Genomic DNA, 24,631 nt, shown 5'->3' with positions numbered 1-24,631 from the left:
CTTGAATTCTAAATAAATCACTGAGAGTGTAACCAGCAAAGCACCATCACACCTCCTCCTCCATGCTTCACGGTGGAAACCACACATGCGAAGATCATCCGTTCACCTACTCTGCTTCTCACAAAGACACAGCAGTTGGAACCAAACATCGGACAGATTTCCACAGGTCTAATGTATATTGCTTGTGTTTCTTGTCCCCAACAAGTCTCTTCTTATTATTGGTGTCCTTTAGTAGTGGTTTCTTTGCAGCAATTTGACCATGAAGGCCTGATTCACACAGTCTCCTCTGAACAGTTGATGTTGAGATGTGTCTGTTACTTTAATTCTGTGAAGCATTTATTTGGGCTGCAATTTCTGAGGCTGGTAACTCTAATGAACATATCCTCTGCAGCAGAGGAAACTCTGGGTCTTCCATTCCTTTGGCGGACCTCATGAGAGCCAGTTTCATCATAGCGCTTGATGGTTTTTGCGACTGCACATGAAGAAACGTTCAAATGTCTTTCAATTGTACGGATTGGCTGACCTTCCTGCCTTAAACCTCTTAAGGATCAACTCCTTTTTCCCTAATTTTTACCTAAAAGGACATACCCAAATCTAACTTCCTGTAGCTCAGGACCGGAAGCAAGGATATGCATGTTCTTGATACCATTTGAAAGGAAACACTTTGACGTTTGTGGAGATGTTACATTCATGTAGGAGAATATAACACATTAGATCATGTAAAAGATAATACAATGAAAAAAACTACCGTTTATTTAATTGTTTTTGTACCATCATTTTTGAAATGCAAGAGTAAGGCCATAATATATTATTCCAGCCCAGGTGCAATTTAGATTTTGGCATTTAGATTTTGGCAATGCATGTGCATTTCTGTTAAAAAAATTATCTGTAGAGATCCTTGAGAGTAGTGATGGACTGTTGTTTCTCTTTGCTTATTTGAGATGGTTGTGCCATAATATGGACTTGGTCTTTCACCAAATATGTCTATCTTCTGTATACCACCCCTACTTTGGCACAACACAAGGTAGGGGTGGTATATTGTCCATAGGGTGTGTTCATTGTCTATAGTTTATTCCTGCCCATACCATAACCCCATCGCCACCATAGGGCACACTGTTCACAATATTGATATCAGCAAACCGCTCACCCACACATCAGCATACACGCTGTCTGCCATCTGCCTGGTACAGTTGAAACCAGGATTCATCCATGAAGAGCACCCTTCTCCAGCTTGCCAGTGGCCATTGAAGGTGAGCATTTGCCCACTGAATCCGGTTACGACGCCGAACTGCAGTCAGATCAAGACCCTGGTGAGGACAGTGAGCACGCAGATGAGCTTTCCTGAGACGGTTTCTGACAGTTTGTGCAGAAATTCTTCTTTGTGCAAACCCACAGTTTCATCAGCTGTCCGGGTGGCTGGTCTCAGATGATCCCCAGGTGAAGAAGCAGGATGTGGAGGTTCTGTGCTGGCGTGGTTACACGTGGTAACCACGCCAGATAGATAGATTTAAATAGTTTATTAGATACTCCTATTCTGAGCGACTTACAGTAGAGAGTGCATCCATTTTCATATTTTTCCGTACTGGTCCCCCGTGGGAATCGAACACCCTGGCGTTGCAAGCGTAATGCTCTACCAACTGAGCAACATAGAACTAAAACAACGTTGGAGACAGCTTATGGTAGAGATATTAACATTAAACTCTCTGGCAACAGTCAGCATGCCAATTGCACGCTCCCTCAAAACTTGAGACATCTGTGGCGTTGTGTTGTGTGACAAACTGCCTTTTATTGTCCCCGGCACAAGGTGCACCTGTGCAATGATTTGACTGTTTAATGAGCTACTTGATATGCCATACCTGTCAGGTGGATGGATTATCTTGGTGAAGGATACATGCTCACTAACAGGGATGTAAACAAATTTGTGCACAAAATGTGAGAGAAATAAGCTTTGTGTGCCTATGGAACATTTCTGGGATCTTTTATTTCAGCTCATGAAACATGGGACCAACACTTTACATGTTGCGTTTATATTTTTTGTTCAGTATATATATTTAATTGAATGTCCTTTTCTATAACTGTTCTCTACTTTGTCTGTTCTGTACTACGTTTTAGGTGGACCCCAGGAAGAGTAGCTTCTGCATGTGCAGTAGCTACTGAGGATCCTAATAAACAAAACTAAATAAACTAACATCCCAGGCCTGAATCAACCACACATTTTATGCAAGTTACGGCATCAGTATCTTCAATTGATAGAGAGCACAACTAATTGTCACGAGAATTTTCAATCCCAATGATAATACCTGACAATCAATAGCTCTGACCAATCCCCGAGATATGTAAGATCCTGGGTTTAATAATAGTCAAAGACTCAGTTTATGCAAAAAGATAGTACAGTTTATTCAGAGAATGTTCTGAAGTCCATTATACAAAGACATCCATTTTGTAGCTGCGCACATACTTCCACACAAACAGTAGATATCCTACGCACATACATACACACGAACAGTAGGTGAGTTGTATCCACTGTTTATCACTACCAAGCAGGCAGTTCCATTCCTCTGAGATTAGAGAAACGTTGAGAAGAACTCCCTATGCTATCATATGTTCCTCAGAGGCCTAGCCAGGTCGGTCCAAACACAGTTTTAATTGTTCTTCGGGTATTTTCCTAGGCACCCACATCGAAGTTCAAATCCTAAGTTACGCCTTGCTCAGACAGTCTGTGTTTTTCCACTCTACAGATACATTGTTTAACCTAATTCCGACTAAAACTACACACATTAGCAGATTATAATTTTATGATTCTAATCAATTTCATACAGTTAGAAGGTTTCAATTATTTTATCATTATCTTTCAACATATACATTATTTTAGCACTAATCTACAGTTGAAGTCAGAAGTTTACATGCACCTTAGCCAAATACATTTAAACTCAGTCTTTCACAATTCCTGACATTTAATCCTTGTAAAAATTCCCTGTTTTAGGGTTAGTTAGGATCACCACTTTATGTTAAGAATGTGAAATGTCAGAATAATAGTAGAGAGAATGATCTATTTCAGCATTTATTTATTTCATCACATTCCCAGTGGGTCTGAAGTTTACATACACTCAATTAGTATTTGGTAGCATTGCCTTTAAATTGTTTAACTTAGATCAAACGTTTCGGGTAGCCTTCCACAAGCTTCTCACAATAAGTTGTGTGAATTTTGGCCCATTCCTCCTGACAGAGCTGGTGTAACTGAGTCAGGTTTGTAGGCCTCCTTGCTCGCACACACTTTTTCAGTTCTGCCCATCAATTGTCTATAGGTTTGAGGTCAGGGCTATGTGATGGCCACTCCAATACCTTGACTTTGTTGCCCTTAAGCCATTTTGCCACAACTTTGGAAGAATGCTTGGGGTCTTTGTCCATTTGGAAGACCCATTTGCAACCAAGCTTTAACTTCCTGACTGATGTCTTGAGATGTTGCTTCAATATATCCACATAATTTTCCTGCCTCATGATGCCATCTATTTTGTGAAGTGCACCAGTCCCTCCTTCAGCAAAGCACCTCCACAACATGATGCTGCCACGCCCGTGCTTCACAGTTGGGATGGTGTTCTTCGGCTTGCAAGCCTCCCCCTTTTTCCTCCAAACATGACAATGGTCATTATGGCCAAATAGTTCTATTTTTGTTTCATCAAACCAGAGGACATTTTTTCAAAAAGTACAATATTTGTCCCCATGTGCAGTTGCAAACCGTAGTCTGGCTTTATTGTGGCAGTTTTGGAGCAGTGGCTTCTTCCTTGCTGAGCGGCCTTTCAGGTTATGTTGATATAGGACTCGTTTTACTGTGGATATAGATACTTCTGTACCTGTTTCCTCCAGCATGTTCACAAGGTCCTTTGCTGTTGTTCTGGGATTGATTTGAACTTTTTGCACCAAAGTACGTTCATCTCTAGGAGACAGAGTGCGTCTCCTTCCTGAGCGGTATGACGGCTGCGTGGTCCCATGGTGTTTATACTTGCGTACTATTGTTTGTACAGATGAATGTGGTACCTTCAGGTATTTGGAAATTACTCCCAAGGATGAACCATTTTTTTCTGAGGTCTTGGCTGATTTCTTTTGATTTTCCCATGATGTCAAGCAAAGAGGCACTGAGTTTGAAGGTAGGCCTTGAAATACATCCGCAGGTACACCTCCAATTGACTCAAATTATGTCAATTAGCCTATTAGAAGCCTCTAAAGCCATGACATCATTTTTTGGAATTTTCCAAGCTGTTTAAAGACACAGTCAATTTAGTATATTTAAACTTCTGACCCACTGGAATTGTGATACAGTGAATTCTAAGTCTCTTAAACAATTGGTGGAAAAATGACTTGTCATGCACAACGTAGATGTCCTCACCGCCTTGCCAAAACGATAGTTTGTTAACAAGAAATGTGTGGAGTGGTTGAAAAAAGTGTATGTTAACTTCCGACTTCAACTGTATGTGAGCAATACACTAATTAGTATTTTCTTCAAATACAATATTCATGGAGCTAGCATTATATATTTTAATAAAATACAGGGTGTCCCTTACAGCATTTCAAGCCTTTGTCCCCAAAGCACCCTGTTTCCTATAGTCCACTACTTTTGACCAAGACCCATAGGGCTGTGTAAACTATTGTATGTAGGGAATAGGTTGCCATTTGGATTGGGACTCGTGATCTAACCTACTTGTTATATCTATCATACATGAAAGCCAATTACTCAATTGTGTTCTGTCATTCTACATCTGTAGTGTGTTCTCAAAATAGCAGCATCGTTATTTGATGTTTTAGTTGGTGTTTTTAGTTTGATGATCTCACATTTTTAACCGCTATCTCTCGTTCAGTGTTAGCGTATCTGGTCCCGCCCCAAATTGCACCCTATTCCCTATATAGTGCACTGCCTTTGACCATGGCCCATAAAGCTCTGTACAGAAGTAGTGCACTATATAGGAAATAGAGTGTTATTTAGGACATATCCTGTGTTCTTTCTTCTTCTGTCAAGTCCGGACTGTACTGGTCCATTTCTGCGACGGCTCTGCTGTGAAAGAACTTGAAAGATCTTCTCTTGCTCTGAAGCTTTTCTTTACCGTAGAAAAAGCAGGGAGAGACTACTTGCGTTCAAAATGGCACCCTATATAGTATTTGGGTCAAGACTAACGGGTGTGCCATCTTGGATTCACATAAAGTGTAACACTAAATAATACTTCTCCAAGTCCAGTTCACACACATACATCTTGCTGTTATGATATTCATGTATGATATTTACAAACATTTCTAATGAATTCAAACGATTCAATATTTAATGCCTTGTATTTTCAAGAGAAATCACAGGAGCCTCAACAATAGGACAGCCCATCTCTACACAGTCTAATCTGTTCTGATGATCATTGGGCTCTGCTTCCTCAACTCTCTTGCTCTTTTGAAGGAAACAGGCACCACTCACTCTTGTGCATATTCCCTTCAAATGCTCTTGTGATTTTTCATCTTTTGTTGAGCACCTTCTATTACCCTTCTAACTCTGCTCTCTTGGCTCATTTGTTCTTCTTTACTCTCTCTCATTCCCCCAGAGCTGGTTTTAGTGGATGGTCCAATACTTAAAGACCAAGTAGTTACAGGATGACAACATGGCTGCTCCCCTTATGGCACCACCAGGACCTGACAGCTTTAAATATTTTACCGCGGAAACATTGGCTAACATCGAGCTCCGGATCAACGAGGAGAAGAACAAACCGCCGCCCAAACAGGACAGCAGTCACCGTGACGACGACGACGACAACAAACCGAAGCCCAATGGCGACCTGGAGGCTGGGCGGAATCTGCCCTTCATCTATGGTGACATCCCTCCTGGAATGGTGGCGACACCATTGGAGGACCTGGACCCTTTCTATCAGGCTCAGAAAGTAAGTGACAAAACACACGCCTCCTCCTTATCTCTATCCTCCTTCAGAGACAGACAGACACACACACACACACACACACATCCATGGCCTTGCATTGTCTCAACACCTTACATCACAGATACAGTAAGAGGAATAAGTGATGTCATGTGACTAAGATTGTATTACTGTTTTTTTTTTTTTTACAATCGCTTTGGCACTAATTTCAGAACCTTGTGGTAATTTTTCAAAACTCTAGACACAAAACTCAAAACGGTCACCACTTTTAACACAGGCTGTCCAATGTTCAAAACATTGCATTGTGCATTCATATCTTTAAAGGAAACCTTTTACTTGCAGAATCGTTGGTTCAAATAACTAATTTATCATGAAATACCATAGGAAAATTAATTTAGATCACCCACACACAAGATACAGATAGTTTCACTGTGTAGTTGTTCGTAGAACCATTAAATATTATAGTACAAAATATGTGATACATTTCATTATGGTACTACATGTAAATACATCACTGTAAAAGGCCACAGGTTCTCATTCACATCACAATAGATGTTTTTATTTACCAAACATCTTGGGAAGAATCTATCTATCATATACCTTCCACCTCCATGTGGAGAAAAATTCCTCAATCAAGTTAAGGAAAGGAGAGTATGGGGATAAGTATAGGGTGGTAAATGGTGGATGAGCCTGAAACCATGCTTGCACCATTTGAGCATGGTGGAACCTGACATTATCCCACACAATGACATAGGTCACATCATCAGCTCTACAGACCTTCAGCTCGTCAAGGGAGGTTACAAGGAAAGATGTATTATATAATCCAATACGAGGTCCGTGTCCCACCACACTATTTTCCAATATAGCCGCACACATGGTGATATAGGCCCCACGTTGTCCAGAGACTTGGATGGTTGGCTCTCCTCCTTGTCTTGGCCAGCTCCATCACCCTCTAAAAATACATTTTGGAAAGAGAATTACTGATTACAATGATGTAGAATTTTGGGGAAAGTTTTCACAACAGGCATCTTGCTTCACTGTGTCAGCATTTCCTTCAAAAGGCACACGGTATAGCTGTTTTAGAGACACCTGGTGCCTTTTCAGCATGCGTAAAATAGTCGGCAAACTTATGGCTTTCACATGGTTGAACATGTCATCATTGTCCATGATGGGCTGCCGAATTTCTGTAAGGTCAATATCATTTCTGGCCCGAACCAAATTGACCACAGCCCACTCTTGTTTGTTAGTCAGAATTTTGCCTCTGCCTCCCCTATTTGGCCTAGTCTCAATTCTTCAGGGAAAAGGACAGTAAGAACACATTTACTCACATCACTTACTCTGTGGTACACATTGGCATGCAGTATACAGTCATTTAACAATTAAGAGTAGCCTAATGTTTAGTGCATACTGAAGACTTACCGGTTCTCATTGCGGAAAGTTGATCTTCTGAGGTTTGGTTGAATCATTGTAGCTGCCTCAGTCATTGTCATGCCATGATTTACAACTATTGCTCAGATTTCATTGGACACTCTTTGCTGTTGCTGCTGCAGTCTTGGTCCTTGGCCTTGTCCTCTACCACGTTCCCCCACACCTCTCAGACGAAGCCCACAACCACCTCTCAGAAGGGGTGCTTGTCCCCTGCCTTTCCTTTCACCACCACGTCTTCCTCGTCTTCCTCCCCCCACTGCTTGACCTCTATTGTGACCTGGATCACCTGCCCGCTCCATGTTATCGCTATGTTGTTGTAGGGGGATACCACTCATTTCACTATATACTCGTACCACAAGGTGAAATCAAATCATCAGTAACGAGTTGGCAGTATTGGAAAACCAATTACAAGGGCCTGCATACACTCACTGGCCACTTTATTAAGTACACCTGTGTTATAACGCAAATAGCCTGCTCCTTCGAACAGCAAATCATGTGGCTGCCTGCAACTCAATATAAAGAGTATATAGAGTAGAGAGATTTAGTTGTTGTTCGACCAAACATTAGAACAGGCAAGATGCGTAAGGTGCCACACATTGTGGTTCCAGCATCTCAAAAACAGCTGCCCTCCTGGGATTTTTACACACTACAGTCTCTAGAGTTTACAGAGAATGGTACGATAAACAAAACACATTCAGTGAGTGTCAGTTCTGTGGGCAAAAACACCTTGTTAATGAGAGAGGTCAGAGGGGAATGTCCAGACTCATTCAAGCAAACAGAAAGGCCACAAATGCTCAAATAACAGCCGTTTAAAACAGTAGTATGCAGAAGGGCATCTCTTAACGTACAACACCGTGAATAATTCAGGCTGTTGAGGAGGCATAAGGGGGTCGTACCCAGCACTAGATAGGTGTACCTAATAAAGTGGCCGGTTAGGGTACAGTAATGTGAAATCTGAAAACATGGTCTGGAAAAGGGATACATGGGACCATAGAAACAGTGTCTGATAAAGAATAATGATGAAATATTACATCCATAGATAATGTAGTCCAATTGGTTCATGTTCCACGTTAATTGGTGTCAATGGATCTCGTTATCCTGAAACTTTCATGATCTAAACATGGAATATTGTTTGTCAGTGTCCATAAAACTATGCAACAGTTACTTGTCATTTTGAGCAGTTGTATCAATTGATAGTGAGATCATTGTAATGAAGTGAATAGACAGCCATCTCAGATGTAATGTGTGAATTGCATTTTGAAATGGTAATACTTTGATGTTTAAGTCATTTTGAACAGGTGATTTTAGTTCAATGAACAAATGATCTTAGCTTTATGTGTATTGTATCCAAGCAATTTGAAAAAGTGTTAAAAGAGTTTTAAAAAAATTTGCACTTTGATCATCAGTTGTGAGTTTAGAGTTTTGAAAAATGACATCAAGATGCTGAAATTAGTGCCAAAGTGGTTGTAAAAACCCCCAGTAAAGAACAGGGAAAACAGTGATGCTAGTAATAGACCTAACTGTCTTCTGAAGGCCAGTATGGAAAGGCTTTCCCAAAAAACCTCCCAATTAATTTACTGCAGTGGGCTAAATCAGTTTCTTGGTAGTCTTAAACAAATCTTCTTTGGAGCAAAAGTATACACCTCACCCACATGGTTAAGGGCTTCAAAAAAATAAAGAATACACTTGTCAGATATAAAGATGAAATATAATAGATTTTGAGTTTGATCCCAATATTACATTATACATCACAGAAGACTGAAATATAACTAAACCGTTTGACATAAAATTACCGGATTTTTGGAGACTTTAAAAAATAATGTTAATTAATTATGAAATGATGAAAAATATTAATAACATCCCACCCACGAGGCCAATAGGTCTTTTGACTGCAGTAAAGGGTTGTGGGCCTCCCGAGTGGCACAGTGGTCTAGGTCACTACAGATCCAGGTTCGATCCCGGGCTGTATCACAGCCGGCTGAGACGCACAATTGGCCCAGCGTCGTCCAGGTTAGGGGAGGGTTTGGCCCAGCGTCGTCCAGGTTAGGGGAGGGTTTGGCCCAGCGTCATCCAGGTTAGGGGAGGGTTTGGCCCAGCGTCGTCCAGGTTAGGGGAGGGTTTGGCCCAGCGTCATCCAGGTTAGGGGAGTGTTTGGCCCAGCGTCGTCCAGGTTAGGGGAGGGTTTAGCCCAGCGTCGTCCAGGTTAGGGGAGGGTTTGGCCCAGCATCGTCCAGGTTAGGGGAGGGTTTGGCCCAGCATCGTCCAGGTTAGGGGAGGGTTTGGCCCAGCGTCATCCAGGTTAGGGGAGGGTATGGCCCAGCGTCGTCCAGGTTAGGGGAGGGTTTGGCCCAGCGTCGTCCAGGTTAGGGGAGGGTTTGGCCCAGCGTCGTCCAGGTTAGGGGAGGGTTTGGCCGGCAAGGATGTCCTTGTCCCATCGCGCTCTAGCTTCTCCTGTGGCGTGCCAGGTGCATACACGGTCGCCAATTGTACGGTGTTTCCTCCAACACATTGGTGCGGCTGGCTTCCGGGTTAAGCGAGCAGTGTGTCAAGAAGCGGTGCGGCCCGGCAGGGTCGTGTTTTGGAGGAAAAGGGCTACATCTTAACTAGCGTCTGCCTACCTGTCAGAATTATTATTTACATCAATCCAGTGGCCATTTGTTTTGTTAATCTCATGTGTCCTACAGAATCAGCACTAACCAAACAGTGCTAGGTGCCTGCACAGTTGAATTAAAAGTGGTTTCCTGATGTTGTTTAAACATTGTTGTGGACTTAGATCATATGTTGTTGTTTTTCTATTAAAAAGTGTGACTTTGAGAGCGGAACCCCCCCCCAAAAATAAAAAATAATCGGACAACTTTTTGACAAAGTTGACGGCTTCATTTCACTAGTAGGCTGAAACCAAAATGAAGACACTCATTCAGAGGCTGTAGTGTAGTTAGTATGTGTTAATAATTCCATATCTGGCCGTGTCTTATGACTTTAAATTCTTATTTCTTCTTATTTCATGTTTTCATTCCATTATTAGCCTATTTGCATCGTACAGTTTGAGTTGGCCTGACTGAAAGACCAATTGATCATTTTAGGTCATTCATAGTGTATGTCACTGTTTGTCATAGAATGTTTCACACAGGGCGCCGTCCTGTCGCCATGGGGGCCTTTTAGACATTTTGGGGCAATATTATAGTATACCCACTTCTCCAGGTACCACTACACCACTGTTCATATAGCCAGGGGGGAATGTAAGGCGGAACGGTCCGGTACGGCGTCCCGGCAAAATAAATAGTGGGGCCCATACTGGTAAAACATGAGCCTATCACAATAATGAAACCAAAATGTCAAGAAAACTGTGAGCTACTAGACCATTATTTATCATTACTGCATGTCAGAGGCATGACAAAGACTCCAAAATGTGATATGGTTCAACGAGAACACTGGCATTTTGCCAAGGCAGAGATGATTGGCCGAAACCGAGACAGTGGAGGCATTCATTCTGGCCTAATGACAATCTCCAAATGTCATTCGACTTTTTGATGTTTTGTGTATCAGTTTCTTTCCATTCACCACTGTTTGGAGGCTGGTAATATGTTGAGAGTGGATGAACGTGTGCGGGTAACATAGTAAAAGGAGCCCTTTGAAGTGATTGACAATCATATGAAAACATAATGACTGGTTGCGTTTATGCCACAAGAAAAAGGTAATGCATTTTAAAAGTTACATTTTTGTTGTTGTTTATGACTAGGCCCACAGAGATGCTATTGAATTAACAGCGATTTTAAATATAATTCTATGATTAGGCCCCACGGCCGGCTCGCCCATTAGGCAAAATTAGGCAGCCGTTTGACAAGGGCGGCATTTTCCGAGCTAAACTAACCAAGACGCACCTCCAACAATACATACCTCACATTATTCTGCCCCAAAACAATGATAACTTCTCTCACTCAGTGGCATCAGGGCTATACAGATGAGCGCTGATGCCGCTCTATGATAAGCAGTGCCTACTTTGCCGAATTTAGCTTGTCCATGCCCAGCGCTCCACCAACACTAGAGTACAGGCTGAGTTGTGCAGTCTGTGTAGAGTACGGGCTGAGTAGTGCAGTCTGTGTAGAGTACGGGCTGAGTAGTGCAGTCTGTGTAGAGTACAGGCTGAGTAGTGCAGTCTGTGTAGAGTATAGGCTGAGTAGTGCAGTCTATGTAGAGTACAGACTGAGTAGTGCAGTCTGTGTAGAGTACGGGCTGAGCAGTGCAGTCTGTGTAGAGTACAGTCTGTGTAGAGTACAGTCTGTGTAGAGTACGGGCTTGAGCAGTACAGTCTGTGTAGAGTACGGGCTGAGCAGTGCAGTCTGTGTAGAGTACAGTCTTTGTAGAGTACGGTCTGTGTAGAGTACGGGCTGAGCAGTGCAGTCTGTGTAGAGTACAGTCTGTGTAGAGTACGGGCTGAGCAGTGCAGTCTGTGTAGAGTACGGCCTGAGCAGTGCAGTCTGTGTAGAGTATAGTCTGTGTAGAGTACAGTCTGTGTAGAGTACGGGCTGAGCAGTGCAGTCTTTGTAGAGTACAGTCTGTGTAGAGTACAGTCTGTGTAGAGTACAGTCTGTGTAGAGTACAGTCTGTGTAGAGTACAGGCTGAGTAGTTGAGTCTATGTAGAGTACAGTCTGTGTAGAGTACAGTCTGTGTAGAGTACAGGCTGAGTAGAGTACAGTCTGTGTAGAGTACAGTCTGTGTAGAGTACAGGCTGTGTAGAGTACAGGCTGAGTAGTGCAGTCTGTGTAGAGTACAGTCTGTGTAGAGTACAGTCTGTGTAGAGTACAGGCTGAGTAGTGCAGTCTGTGTAGAGTACAGTCTGTGTAGAGTACAGTCTGTGTAGAGTACAGGCTGAGTAGTGCAGTCTGTGTAGAGTACAGTCTGTGTAGAGTGCAGTCTGTGTAGAGTACAGTCTGTGTAGAGTACAGTCTGTGTAGAGTACAGTCTGTGTAGAGTACGGGCTGAGCAGTGCGGTTCAATTCAATAGAATCCTACTCCGACGCGTTCTGCCTACAACAACATATGTTGCATAGTTTGTTGTATTTCGGTATGTTGTATTGAAAGTGGCTAATATTAAGTGTCAGAATTTCCTCAGTGAAGGGAACCGTTGATGGTGTTAACAGAGAAAACTCTAGAACAGTGGTCACCAACCTTTTCTGAGTCAAGATCACTTTGAGTCAAAATGCAAGCCGAGATCTACTGCTCAGATTTTTGGGGACTTGGCTTATAAAATGTAAGTCTATGCAACATTAACCAATTAAAAACAGTACTGTAGCAATTAGGTTTGTGCAGTAAGCTACAGTTGAAGTCGGAAGTTTCAATACACTTAGGTTGGAGTCATTCAAATTAGTTTTTCAACCACTCCACAAATTTCTTGTTAACTAACTATAGTTTTGGCAAGTCGGGTAGGACATCTACTTTGTGCAATTTTTCCAACAATTGTTTACAGACAGATTATTTCACTTATAATTCACTGTATCACAATTCCAGTGGTTCAGAAGTTACCATACACTAAGTTGACTGTGCCTTTAAACAGCTTGGAAAATTCCAGAAAATTATGTCATGGCTTTAGACGCTTCTGATAGGCTAAATGACATCATTTGAGTCAATTGGAGGTGTACCTGTGGATTTATTTCAAGGCCTACATACTAATACATACTAATTGAGTGTATGTAAACTTCTGACCAACTGGGAATGTGATGAAAGAAATACATGCTGAAATAAATAATTCTCTCTACTATTAGTCTGATATTTCACATTCTTAACCTATAGTGGTGATCCTAACTGACCTAAGACAGGGAATCTTTACTAGGATTAAATGTCAAATGTTGTGAAAAAAGTTTAAATGTATTTGGCTAAGGTGTATGTAAACTTCCGACTTCAACTGTATAGACCCAATACATTATCACCACTAATTGGCTTTGATTGAATTTTCTGCCAATGCATTGTTCGTGCCATTTATATACAATTATTTTTCAAAGGTATGATCACACCGGTAATAGATCCGTTGCTGTATTACTGGTGAGGCATAGCTGAGTGAGTATACATTTACATAATTAGCTTTTTATTTTACTGGGCTGATGGTGCCTGTATCTGATGTTCAGTCTCAGCGGAGGGAGAGAGCAGCAGACCGAGGGTCCACCTGTCAACATCCCTCCAGTCTCCATTTCCTCCACTGACACTGACCAAAAAGGGACGGTCTTCCAGCTGATGGCCAAACTCGAGTCGTAACGCATTATTTCTGCCTCTTGCACAAATTCATGTTGTTACATCGATGAACAGAGAAAGTGAAATATTCCTCGATATTAAAAAAGACCCAAGCTGCTAATAATAACAACACAAGCCTATAGAGACACTTTCCTACTCATTCATTACTCATTCATTACTGCTAAAGTGCTTGTTGTAGCACTGAGTGGAAATAGGAAGAACACACATTTGATGTCTTATAAAAGTGTTGAATACAAAGTGTTGATAGTGCTGAGTAAGAACTTAAACATGAAGTCACTCATAAAAACAGCAGCTCGTTACTGTATTCGTTGACAGTCTCTCTCTAGTTATGGTTTTAAACGTTTAGAAACAGTATCAACTTTGTTGTAGCTTTCTGTTACGTCTTTACTGCAGATACGGTAGTCTGAGCCATCTGATAGACCAGCGGTAGGCCCATGGTGCACTTGATTTGCTCTCTGGGCCCTCCGGGAAGACACAGTATGTACTTTCGGACACAAGAAATGGTTCAAAATGGCAAGAGTTGGCCTGCCCTGCATGCAGGGCATCTGAAACCAGGTGCACCTACTGCCAACAGCCCAAGACAAATTAAAAAAAATAAGAACACAAGGTTTTATTATATATTTTTTTTTACAGAAATGTTTGGCGATCGACTAGGAATGCCTTGGAGATCGATAAGTCGTTCACGATTGACCGGTTGGTGACCACTGCTATAGAAAGTTGAGTGAAGTTCGTGCTTCTCTCTGTGGGCTGATATTTCTGCAAGTCCCGGGGAGCTGCGCTGCAGTCTCGATACGCAGCTTAGAGGGAAGATTGGCCGGAAGAAGAATTTACAGTCAACTTTCCTGGCAGTTCTTGACAATGTTGACACTATTTACCAGAATGCAGCAGCCACTGCTCTTAAACCATTTGATGCTGTCTGCTTTATTACAGGTGACAAATATTTGTATTTTATTTTTGTTGGTACCTTCTACCCCTTTTTCTCCCCAATTTCGTGATATCCAATTGGTAGTTACAGTCTTGTTCCATCGCTGCAAATTCCATACGGAGTCGGGAGAGGGGAAGGTCGAGAGCCATGCGTCCTCCGAATCACGAACCTGCCAAGCCGCACTGCTTCTTGACACACTGCTCGCTTAACCAATGTGTCGGTAGTTACACTGTACAACTGGCAACCGAAGTCAGCGTGCATGCGCCCTGCCCGCCATAAGGAGTCGCTAGAACCCGATGGGACAAGGACATCCCCGCCAGCCAAACCCTTCCCTAACCCGGACAAGGCTGGGCCAATTGTGCGTCACCCTATGGGACTCCCAGTCACGGCCGGTTGTGACACAGCCTAGGATCAAACCCAAGTCTGTAGTGACGCCTCCAGCACTGAGATTCCTTAGACTGTTGTGCCATTCAGAAGGCCCACAGGTGACAGTTTTAATTCTCATCACTATCAGAAGGTCAGCTGGACCTCACTAAAATCCCGTAGATCCCTTCATTACTCCCTTCTTGTTTACAAGCTTTGCTCCACAAGTTTCCAACATACACTACAAGGCCAAAATAATGTGGACACCCCTTCAACTTAGTGGATTCGGCTATTTCAGTCACACCCATTGCTGAAAGGTGTATACAATTGAGCATACAGCCATGCAATCTCCATAGGAAAACATTGACAGTAGAATGTCCCTTACTGAAGAGCTCAATGACTTTCAACGTGGCACTGTCATAGGATTCCACCTCTCCAACAAGTCAGTTTGCCCTGCTAGAGCTGCCCCGGTCAACTGTAAGTGCTGTTATTGTGAAGTTGAAACGTATAGGAGGAAAACACTCACTACCGAATTCCAAACTGCCTCTGGGTGCAATGTCAGCACAAGAACTGTTCATCGGGAGCATCATGAAATTAGTTTCCATGGCCGAGCATCCGCACACAAGCCTAAAATCACCACTCGCAATGCCAAGCGTCAACTGGAGTGGTGTAAAACTCGCCGCCATTGGACTCTGGAGCAGTGGAAACGTGCAGTCCGACTTTACAATGCATAATACCAACTGTAAAGTTTGGTGGAGGAAGAATAGTGGTCTGGGGCTGTTTTCATGGTTTGGGCTAGGCTCCTTAGTTTCACTGAAGGGAAATCTTAATGCTACAGCGTACAATTACATTCTAGACAAGTCTATGCTTCAACTTTGTGGAAACAGTTTGTGTAAGGCCCTTTCCTGTTTCAATATGACAATGCCCCCGTGCACAAAGCGAGGTCCATATAGAAATGGTTTGTCGAGATTGGTGTGGAAGAACTTGACTGGCTTGCACAGATCCCTGACCCCAACCCCATCGAACACCTTTGGCATGAATTGGAACGCCGACTGTGAGCCAGGCCTAATGAACTAAGAACTAATGTTCTTGTGGCTGAATAGAAGCAAGTCCCCGCAGCAATGTGCCAACATCTAGTAGAAAGTATTTCCAGAAGAATAGGGCAGATGAGAAATGAGCTCTTTGAAGAGCGACAGTAACCAGCTTTGAGGAGGGTATCAGTGCTATTGTGCTGTATGTATAGACAGTGTATCTCCCTATGTTCCTCCACCTTCTGTCTCTGTCTCTGTCTCTGTCTCTGTCTCTGTCTCTGTCTCTGTCTCTGTCTCTGTCTCTGTCTCTGTCTCTGTCTCTGTCTCTGTCTCTGTCTCTGTCTCCTCTCCTCTCCTCTCCTCTCCTCTCCTCTCCTCTCCTCTCCTCTCCTCTCCTCTCCTCTCCTCTCCTCTCCTCTCCTCTCCTCTCCTCTCCTCTCCTCTCCTCTCCTCTCCTCTCCTCTCCTCTCTGTCTTTGGGCTAAAACACTGGTCCACGGTCTATGCTCTGCTAGACTTACTGCAGGGTCATTAAAGTTTCATGCAAATTGTCATGTTTTATTTAAACAATTATGAGGTAATCTGCTGAAAGAAGTTTGCCACCCCTTTCCTACTCAGTAGGTCTCTCTGCACGTTTCCACTCCTTTCAAATCTAACAATCGAAAGCAGGCAGGGCAGGGCACAATGTAGAGGCAGCAGCTGAAACATTAGCACAGGACATTTCTCTATACACTGCACATTTCCTGTTAGAGAAGGAAACATCACGATGATTGGTTGAGAGGGGCTTATGGGAAAAAACAACAACATTAGAGGCTGCCTGCCCTGCATTGAGATTGTTTGGCAAACATTTTCAGGATGTTGATTAGTAGTAACAGTATTTTAAACATGTAGTTTACATATACAGTGTATGTCGGCGTTGTAAGGTTTCCCAGAGTCGGTCCTGGTGCCCCCTCTGAGTGAACGTGTACTCAGTAGGGCCCCGGGACCCAGGTTGGAAAACCCTGCATATAGGACAAGGTGGAGAGTTTAAAAAAAGACGGATTATTCCTTTAAATGGCTAACATTGTTACAGCTGTGAAATGTTGTTTGTGAAATATGTTTATTTAGAATTTTATTCAAACATACAGTATTTATTTATGTAGATTAGAATACTAGTATTGTGACTTCTCTGTGCATGTAATTGACCAATATCTATGGCATATAATGTAATTGACAATGTTTTACCTGACATTTACTTTTCTGCACATAGCTGATACATGAGGATGAAGTACTGTACCTAGAGCTATTTTGGGTGTGCATGCCTTGAAATATTACATTTAACTTGTTTATATTTTTCTCTCCGTCTCTCTGTCTCTCTGTCTCTCTCTGTCTCTCTGTCTCTCTCTCTCTCTCTCTCTCTCTCTCTCTCTCTCTCTCTCTCTCTCTCTCTCTCTCTCTCCCCCCCCCCCCCCTCTCTCTCTCTCTCTCTCTACAGACATTCATAGTGCTAAACAGAGGGAAGACAATCTTCCGCTTTAGTGCCAACCCTGCCTTGTACATCATAAGTCCTTTAAATCTTTTCAGGCGAATAGCTATTAAAATTTTGATACATTCATATCCTTTCAAAGTGTGTCCTACCAGGAGAGACAACAGTCTTTCCTGTTCGTTTTGATTATTTATGAACATTATGCTGCTTCTGTTAGTGCTGCATGCTAATGTGCATTTGACTGCTGCTTCAGTTTAGGTAGTATAGACTGTATATGGCACCCTATTGCCTTTATACACTCTTAGAAAAAAAGGTGCTATCTAGAACCTAAAAAGGTTCTTTGGCTTTCCCCATAGTAGAACCCTTTTGAGAACCCTTTTTTGGTCCCGGCAGATTGCTAAAGGGGATGACCCTTAATCATGGAAAGAGAGGTTTGACGTTTGATCATCCTAAGAAAACATTCTCCAAACGTAACCTGCCAACCTTAAAGTATCTTACTGAGTCTCCTGTAGAGGGCCTTCTAAAGGCTTCTGAAAACAAGGATGCCATCCACCCTCAGCCATTGATTAAAGTAGATGACACTGAAAATGACAATAACGGAGGAGAGGAAGGAGACATAGAGGAGAGGAAGGAGACATAGAGAAGAGGAAGGAGACATAGAGGAGAGGAAGGAGACATAGAGAAGAGGAAGGAGACATAGAGGAGAGGAAGGAGACATAGAGGAGAGGAAGGAGACATAGAGGAGAGGAAGGAGACATGGAGGCATAGAGGAGAGGAAGGAGACATAGAGGAGAGGAAGGAGGCATAGAGAAGAGGAAGGAGACATAGAGGAGAGGAAGGAGACATTGAGGAGAGGAAGGAGACACAGAGGAGAGGAAGGAGACACAGAGGAGAGGAAGGAGACATGGAGGCATAGAGGAGAGGAAGGAGACATAGAGGAGAGGAAGGAGGCATAGAGAAGAGGAAGGAGACATAGAGGAGAGGAAGGAGACACAGAGGAGAGGAAGGAGACACAGAGGAGAGGAAGGAGACACAGAGGAGAGGAAGGAGACATAGAGGAGAGGAAGGAGACATGGAGGCATAGAGGAGAGGAAGGAGACATGGATGCATAGAGGAGAGGAAGGAGACATAGAGGAGAGGAAGGAGGCATAGAGAAGAGGAAGGAGACATAGAGGAGAGGAAGGAGACATAGAGGAGAGGAAGGAGACACAGAGGAGAGGAAGGACGCATAGGGGAGAGGAAGGAGACATAGAGAAGAGGAAGGAGACATAGAGGAGAGGAAGGAGACACAGAGGAGAGGAAGGAGGCATAGAGGAGAAGAAGGAGGCATAGAGGAGAGGAAGGAGACATAGAGGAGAGGAAGGAGACAGAGGAGAGGAAGGAGGCATGAAGGAGACAGAGGAGAAGAAGGAGACAGAGGAGAGGAACAAGACAGAGGAGAGGAAGGAGACTTAGAGTACAGGAAATGTAGAGGAGAGGAAGAAAGGAGACATAGAGGAGAAGAAGAAAGGAAGTCAGAGGAGAGGAAGCCACTATAGACTATTGATATGCAGCCCTGGTTGCTCAAATGCTGACATTGGGGTTTTCTTCACACAACCACATCGGTTGGTTAGTCTTGAAAGGTATAGTGCAGTATTTTTCATGGTTAAGTGCCAAATGGCACCCTATTACCATTGTAGTGAAGTATGTTTGTCCAGATACCCATGGACTTCCAGTCATTTTGCTAACGCTAACGCTAGCTAAACTACCTCTAACTTTCTTCATACTGGACACAGAGATATACAAATGGTATCCACTAGTTCATCAGACTCTAGGAAAGTAGATAAGGGGCCTCATTGCCAAAATCCCAAAGTATCCCTTTAACTGTTTTGGATGATGACATTTACTTTGTTTTCCACTGTGAATCTCTGGACTTTTCCTTAATTCATTTCCTCACTCTTTTCAGCATGATCATTATGTGTACTATTTTGACCAACTGTATATTCATGACCTTTAGTGAACCTCCTGAGTGGTCCAAGCAAGTAGAGTAAGTTCACGTTTATTATATGTATCTACACAGGTATATAATATAAACTAGAACATTTTTATTATGCATGTTTTAACCTACACAAGTTTGGTTTTAACAGTGGTATATTGCTAGCCTTGATAAGAGCCTGAACGTATTACCAGTACGTCATTTCAACAGATAAAAACGATATGCTTCTTGGATTTGAAATAGTAAATAGCTCATTCTGATCATGTTCCATGCTTCTGTCATCCAGGTACACATTCACAGGGATTTATACATTTGAATGTCTTGTAAAAGTCGTCGCTCGAGGATTCTGTATAGATGGGTTTACATTCCTAAGGGATCCCTGGAACTGGCTGGATTTCATGGTCATTTCTATGGCGTAAGTATGAGAGTCCTAGAGATACAGGTACTTACCTGTTCATTCTTATAAGACATATTAAGTATTAATATTATGGTGTGGGATAATTGATAAATAGAGCGTTAATAAGTCTAAAGGTATCGTTACTGTCCAGAATTGTCCAAGCTTTCTTTCTTTCTTTCTTTCTTTGAAGGGGGGCTCAATCAGGTGTTTTCATAGGGTTCCTAACTGTTCCTGCTTATCTCTCCCTCTCTTTTCCTCCCTCTCTCTTTATCTGTCTCTCTCTCTCCTTTCCTCCCTCTATCTGTCTCTCCCTCTCTTTTCCTCCCTCTCTCTTTCTGTCTGTCTTTCTCTTTTCCTCCCTCTCTTTATCTGTCTCTCCCTCTCTTTTCCTCCCTCTCTCTTTATTTGTCTCTCTCTCTCCTTTCCTCCCTCTATCTGTCTCTCCCTCTCTTTTCCTCCCTCTCTCTTTATCTGTCTCTCTCTCTCCTTTCCTCCCTCTATCTGTATCTCCCTCTCTTTTCCTCCCTCTCTCTTTCTGTCCCTCTTTCTCTTTTCCTCCCTCTCTTTATCTGTCTCTCCCTCTCTTTTCCTCCCTCTCTCTTTCTGTCTCTCTTTCTCTTTTCCTCCCTCTATCTGTCTCTCTTTCTCTTTTCCTCACTCTCTCTTTATCTGTCTCTCTTTCTCTTTTCCTCCCTCTCTCTTTATCTGTCTCTCTCCCTCTCTTTTCCTCCCTCTCTCTTTCTGTCTCTCCCTCTTTTCCTCCCTCTCTTTATCTGTCTCTCTCCCTCTCTTTTCCTCCCTCTCTCTTTCTGTCTCTCTTTCTCTTTTCCTCCCTCTCTCTTTCTGTCTCTCTTTCTCTTTTCCTCCCTCTCTCTTTCTGTCTCTCTTTCTCTTTTCCTCCCTCTCTCTTTCTCTCTCTTTCTCTTTTCCTCCCTCTCTCTTTCTGTCTCTCTTTCTCTTTTCCTCCCTCTCTCTTTCTGTCTCTCTTTCTCTTTTCCTCCCTCTCTCTTTCTCTCTCTTTCTCTTTTCCTCCCTCTCTCTTTCTGTCTCTCTTTCTCTTTTCCTCCCTCTCTCTTTCTGTCTCTCTCCCTCTCTTTTCCTCCCTCTCTCTTTCTGTCTCTCTTTCTCTTTTCCTCTCTCTCTCTTTCTGTCTCTCTCCCTCTCTTTTCCTCCCTCTCTCTTTCTGTCTCTCTTTCTCTTTTCCTTCGTCTCTCTTTATCTGTCTCTCTCGCTCACTCTCCATTTGTCTCTTTCAGTTTGCTGGAGATCTTAGGATTCTGATCAAGGCTTCATCTTACCATGTTGGATTTGACATGATATAGATGTATATTTACTAACACATTACATTACATGTTGGCAAACTAACTATAACTATAACTAACTCTAAGGCCACCATGTTTTTGATGTTGCGTAGAACTAGTTCAGCATTTTACGAAGTGGACCTTAAATATCTTTAACTTCAAGAAGTGTTTCTGTTCAACCACTACATTCGTCTTATATCATGTGTGTCAATAACAGTTTGTAACTTGTATGTGATTCTGCAGGTGTATAACATAGTTTGTAAACCTAGGTAATGTCTCAGCTCTGTGTACGTTCAGTGTTGAGGGCATTGAAAACTATTTTCTGTAATTCCAGGTAAGACAGGATGGGGGTCGATGTGTCGTGGGTCCTATTTTTTTATTTTATTTATCCTTTACTCCCCCTCCATGGACAGGCTCTGTGAGTGGCGTTGTGGTTACTTCCTGGTTGAGTGCGTGCGTGGTGGTGGTGTTGTGGTTCTTTTGCGCGTGTGTTTTTGTCACTGGTGTTTGTTTGTGTGTGATCCTTCCCCTGTTTACAGATATATAACAGAGTTTGTGGACCTGGGCAATGTCTCTGCGTTGAGAACATTCAGAGTTCTCCGAGCATTGAAAACTATCTCTGTCATACCAGGTGAGATTCAGTTTAAACACTAAGGCTGATGTTTATATCACACCCTTTTACTTTTATTATACTCACTAATATTATTATTATCATTTTTATTATCATTTTTAAGCACTCCCCCAAAAAATAATTGGAAATAATATTTGTTGAATTCATTTTTTCCTCCAAATTTATCAAAAATGGTACTGATACATTTTTGATAGGCTTTGCAGTCTACTCCAGGTTCTTCCAAAGTGTCTCTCTTCTGCCCCAGTAGAAGTCTCATCCTAAAGGCAGCTGTGATTCTCCTCGGAAATAGCTGTAAGCCACTGTCTATGTCTATTCATTGGAATGGGCAATAGCAGAAGCCCCACTAAAGAAAAGGACACTGACAGTAGCAGTATGATAGCACATCAATAGATTATCACCAGAGACAAAGTCAAATATATGTTGATTAATTATGGGATTCATTTTTCTTTAGCTGACCATAAGGAATAGCTTATAATTAACCAACCTTTCCTGATTCACTGTACTGCACACTTTGACAAAGACTGTTGAGACATCTACAGTATAGCTCATCCATAGTACTTTTATCATTGGAAAAAGCCTCCAGGCTCTTGCAAGGTTTTCGAAAGATGGAGATAATTATTCATATCCAAAAATAAATAACTAGGTAATTGGATTGGAAGAGAAAATACAATTTAACTAAATACATTAACATTATTTATTATGAAAAAAAAGGATGCAAATGAATGAATTTGACTCTATACGTCTGAGTTAAAGAAGAAACGTAGAGTATGTTGACGCTCAGCTGGGAACTGACATAGCTCTTACTGGCATCCCACAGAATATACTTATTCATTATTGATGAAGACTGCCAAGCCTAGTTTGTGGACATATTTTATGCTGCATGATGCTTTTGAGTGACTTGCTTTACAGTATTAGCCTGCTAAAAAGCTTGGGTGATGAAAGATGGCATTGAAAATGTTTGTTTTGCTCGTTTCCGTTTGTTGTTTTGTTCATGTTGATGGTTAACTTTTCATTATAATGACCGACTTGAACAGAAAATAGAACACATATTTTCCGCTGGCATTCTAGAGCTTTCTAGAATGCTGATGGGTTGACTGAATGAGCTGACTCACCAGCGATGGCTGATGCGCTCGTCCCAAAAGCCTATCTCTTGTTTTACTTTGTAAAACAACGTTCGCTCAATCGGCCTATTTGGAAGTTGATTGAATATTTTGGTAGCCTACAGTAGGATTCAAGTCTTCTCTTTTAAGCAAGAGCCATTTGCTTTCCAACCTGTATTTCCCAACTGCGATTGTGTTTGAAATATTACGTAAGGCTTGTTCCGGCTGCATGCTGTTCACTGACAGATTTGCAGCTCGTTCCCAGGCTATATGCTTTGGGATTGAGCTATGTGAACGCAGTCCAAAACGAGGCAATTTTTGTAAACAGCTATTGGTCCTCTGTGGCTAAATGATGGACCTACTTCTGGTGTAGTATTATAAATGATGGACCTACTTCTGGTGTAGTATTATAAATGATGGACCTACTTCTGGTCTAGTATTATAAATGATGGACCTACTTCTGGTGTAGTATTATAAATGATGGACCTACTTCTGGTGTAGTAGTATAAATGATGGACCTACTTCTGGTGTAGTAGTATAAATGATGGATCTACTTCTGGTGTAGTAGTATAAATGATGGACCTACTTCTGGTGTAGTAGTATAAATGATGGACCTACTTCTGGTGTAGTATTATAAATGATGGACCTACTTCTGGTGTAGTAGTATAAATGATGTCATTCCTTTCTGAACAGGCAGCAGTTATTCTATAACTCTGGAAAATGTATTTCAATATACATACAGTATATGATATGGTATGCTATATGAAGGATGGCAGTGCTTAAGTTGTAAATCGGGAGATGCCAGAACAAAAAGTGAGCGCGAGAGAGGTGAGAACAAAAAGTGAGCACGAGAGAGGTGAGAACAAAAAGTGAGCGCGAGAGAGGTGAGAACAAAAAGTGAGCGCGAGAGAGGTGAGAACAAAAAGTGAGCACGAGAGAGGTGAGAACAAAAAGTGAGCACGAGAGAGGTGAGAACAAAAAGTGAGCCCGCGGGCTATGATTCTATAAGGAAATAAATGATGAAGTGCAACGCTGGAGAGATGAGAGGTGCAGGTCATAGAAAGTAAACGTCATTCTAGTTCTGAGAGAGATACAGGCGCTCTTCTGTCTTTCACCACATCAACGGCCACACATTGGTCTCAAGCATAGGCTATAATGTTGCACCAACCATTAACCCGAGCCGGCCCAACACAAATTCATTCGTAAAATATCAAGTGTGGGCTGAAAATCTACGTTTTCACATTATGTTGTTTTCGGGGGCAGGAGAATTAATGAGGAGGCAACTCGAATGAACACTGATCGCTTTTGTTAGAATTTTTTGTTTGCAAACAGTGATTTTTTTTCTTCTCTTGCGTAGATGTGCCGGTGTTGTGCCGAAAATCTCCCCCTGCTTCTAATTTGCTTAATTTTGTAGCTAGAGTCAAATACTTTCTGTGGCACACAACAGAGTCAAATGGTTTCTATAGAACAAACTTCACCTCAGGAAAGGCGACTGAAATGAATCATTATTGTATGTGTGTTATATTAATAAACATAGAGGAGGGAGTAACATGTTGGAAATAAACATTTCAGAACAACTATGGCTGAATTATTATCCTTACTAGTCAAATAAGACATGGGAGAGATGACGAATTTTGGCAAAGAAATGTATTTATAGACTAATACAAAATCAGTAGCGGATTTAGGTATGTGCGACATGGGCAACCGCCCAGGGCGGCATCTTGCCAAGGGTGGGGGCAGGCGCGGGCGCTGAAGGAGGGGTTCGCCCAGGGGCCATACAAGCTAGAACCGCCACAAACACTTGAGACAAATAGCCAAACCGAAAACTGCAGACAAAAAATGCTTTCTGCTACTAAGATCAGTGAA

The 24,631-nt window shown here is 42.3% G+C and overlaps 1 protein-coding gene across 3 annotated transcripts in view; it reads left to right on the top strand.

Annotated features, from left to right (window-relative positions):
* The window catches only part of LOC109908334 (sodium channel protein type 8 subunit alpha-like), a 128,976-nt gene that overhangs the window by 4,261 nt on the left and 100,084 nt on the right, over positions 1 to 24,631 (top strand). For 2 of the 3 annotated variants that reach the window (XM_031794667.1, XM_031794666.1), the window contains exons 1-3: positions 18,920 to 19,387; positions 19,623 to 19,751; positions 21,574 to 21,665. In XM_031794667.1, the coding sequence (XP_031650527.1) occupies positions 19,308 to 19,387; positions 19,623 to 19,751; positions 21,574 to 21,665 (301 nt within the window). In that variant the 5' untranslated portion in view covers positions 18,920 to 19,307. Of the gene's footprint in view, positions 1 to 5,576; positions 5,910 to 17,370; positions 17,490 to 18,919; positions 19,388 to 19,622; positions 19,752 to 21,573; positions 21,666 to 24,631 lie in introns of those variants that run through there. The other variant, XM_031794668.1, reaches the window with a different exon arrangement.

This window comes from Oncorhynchus kisutch, linkage group LG17 (assembly GCF_002021735.2).
Source record: "Oncorhynchus kisutch isolate 150728-3 linkage group LG17, Okis_V2, whole genome shotgun sequence".
NCBI classification, from domain to species: Eukaryota; Metazoa; Chordata; class Actinopteri; order Salmoniformes; family Salmonidae; genus Oncorhynchus; species Oncorhynchus kisutch.
This window is presented reverse-complemented; position numbering and strand designations above follow the sequence as displayed.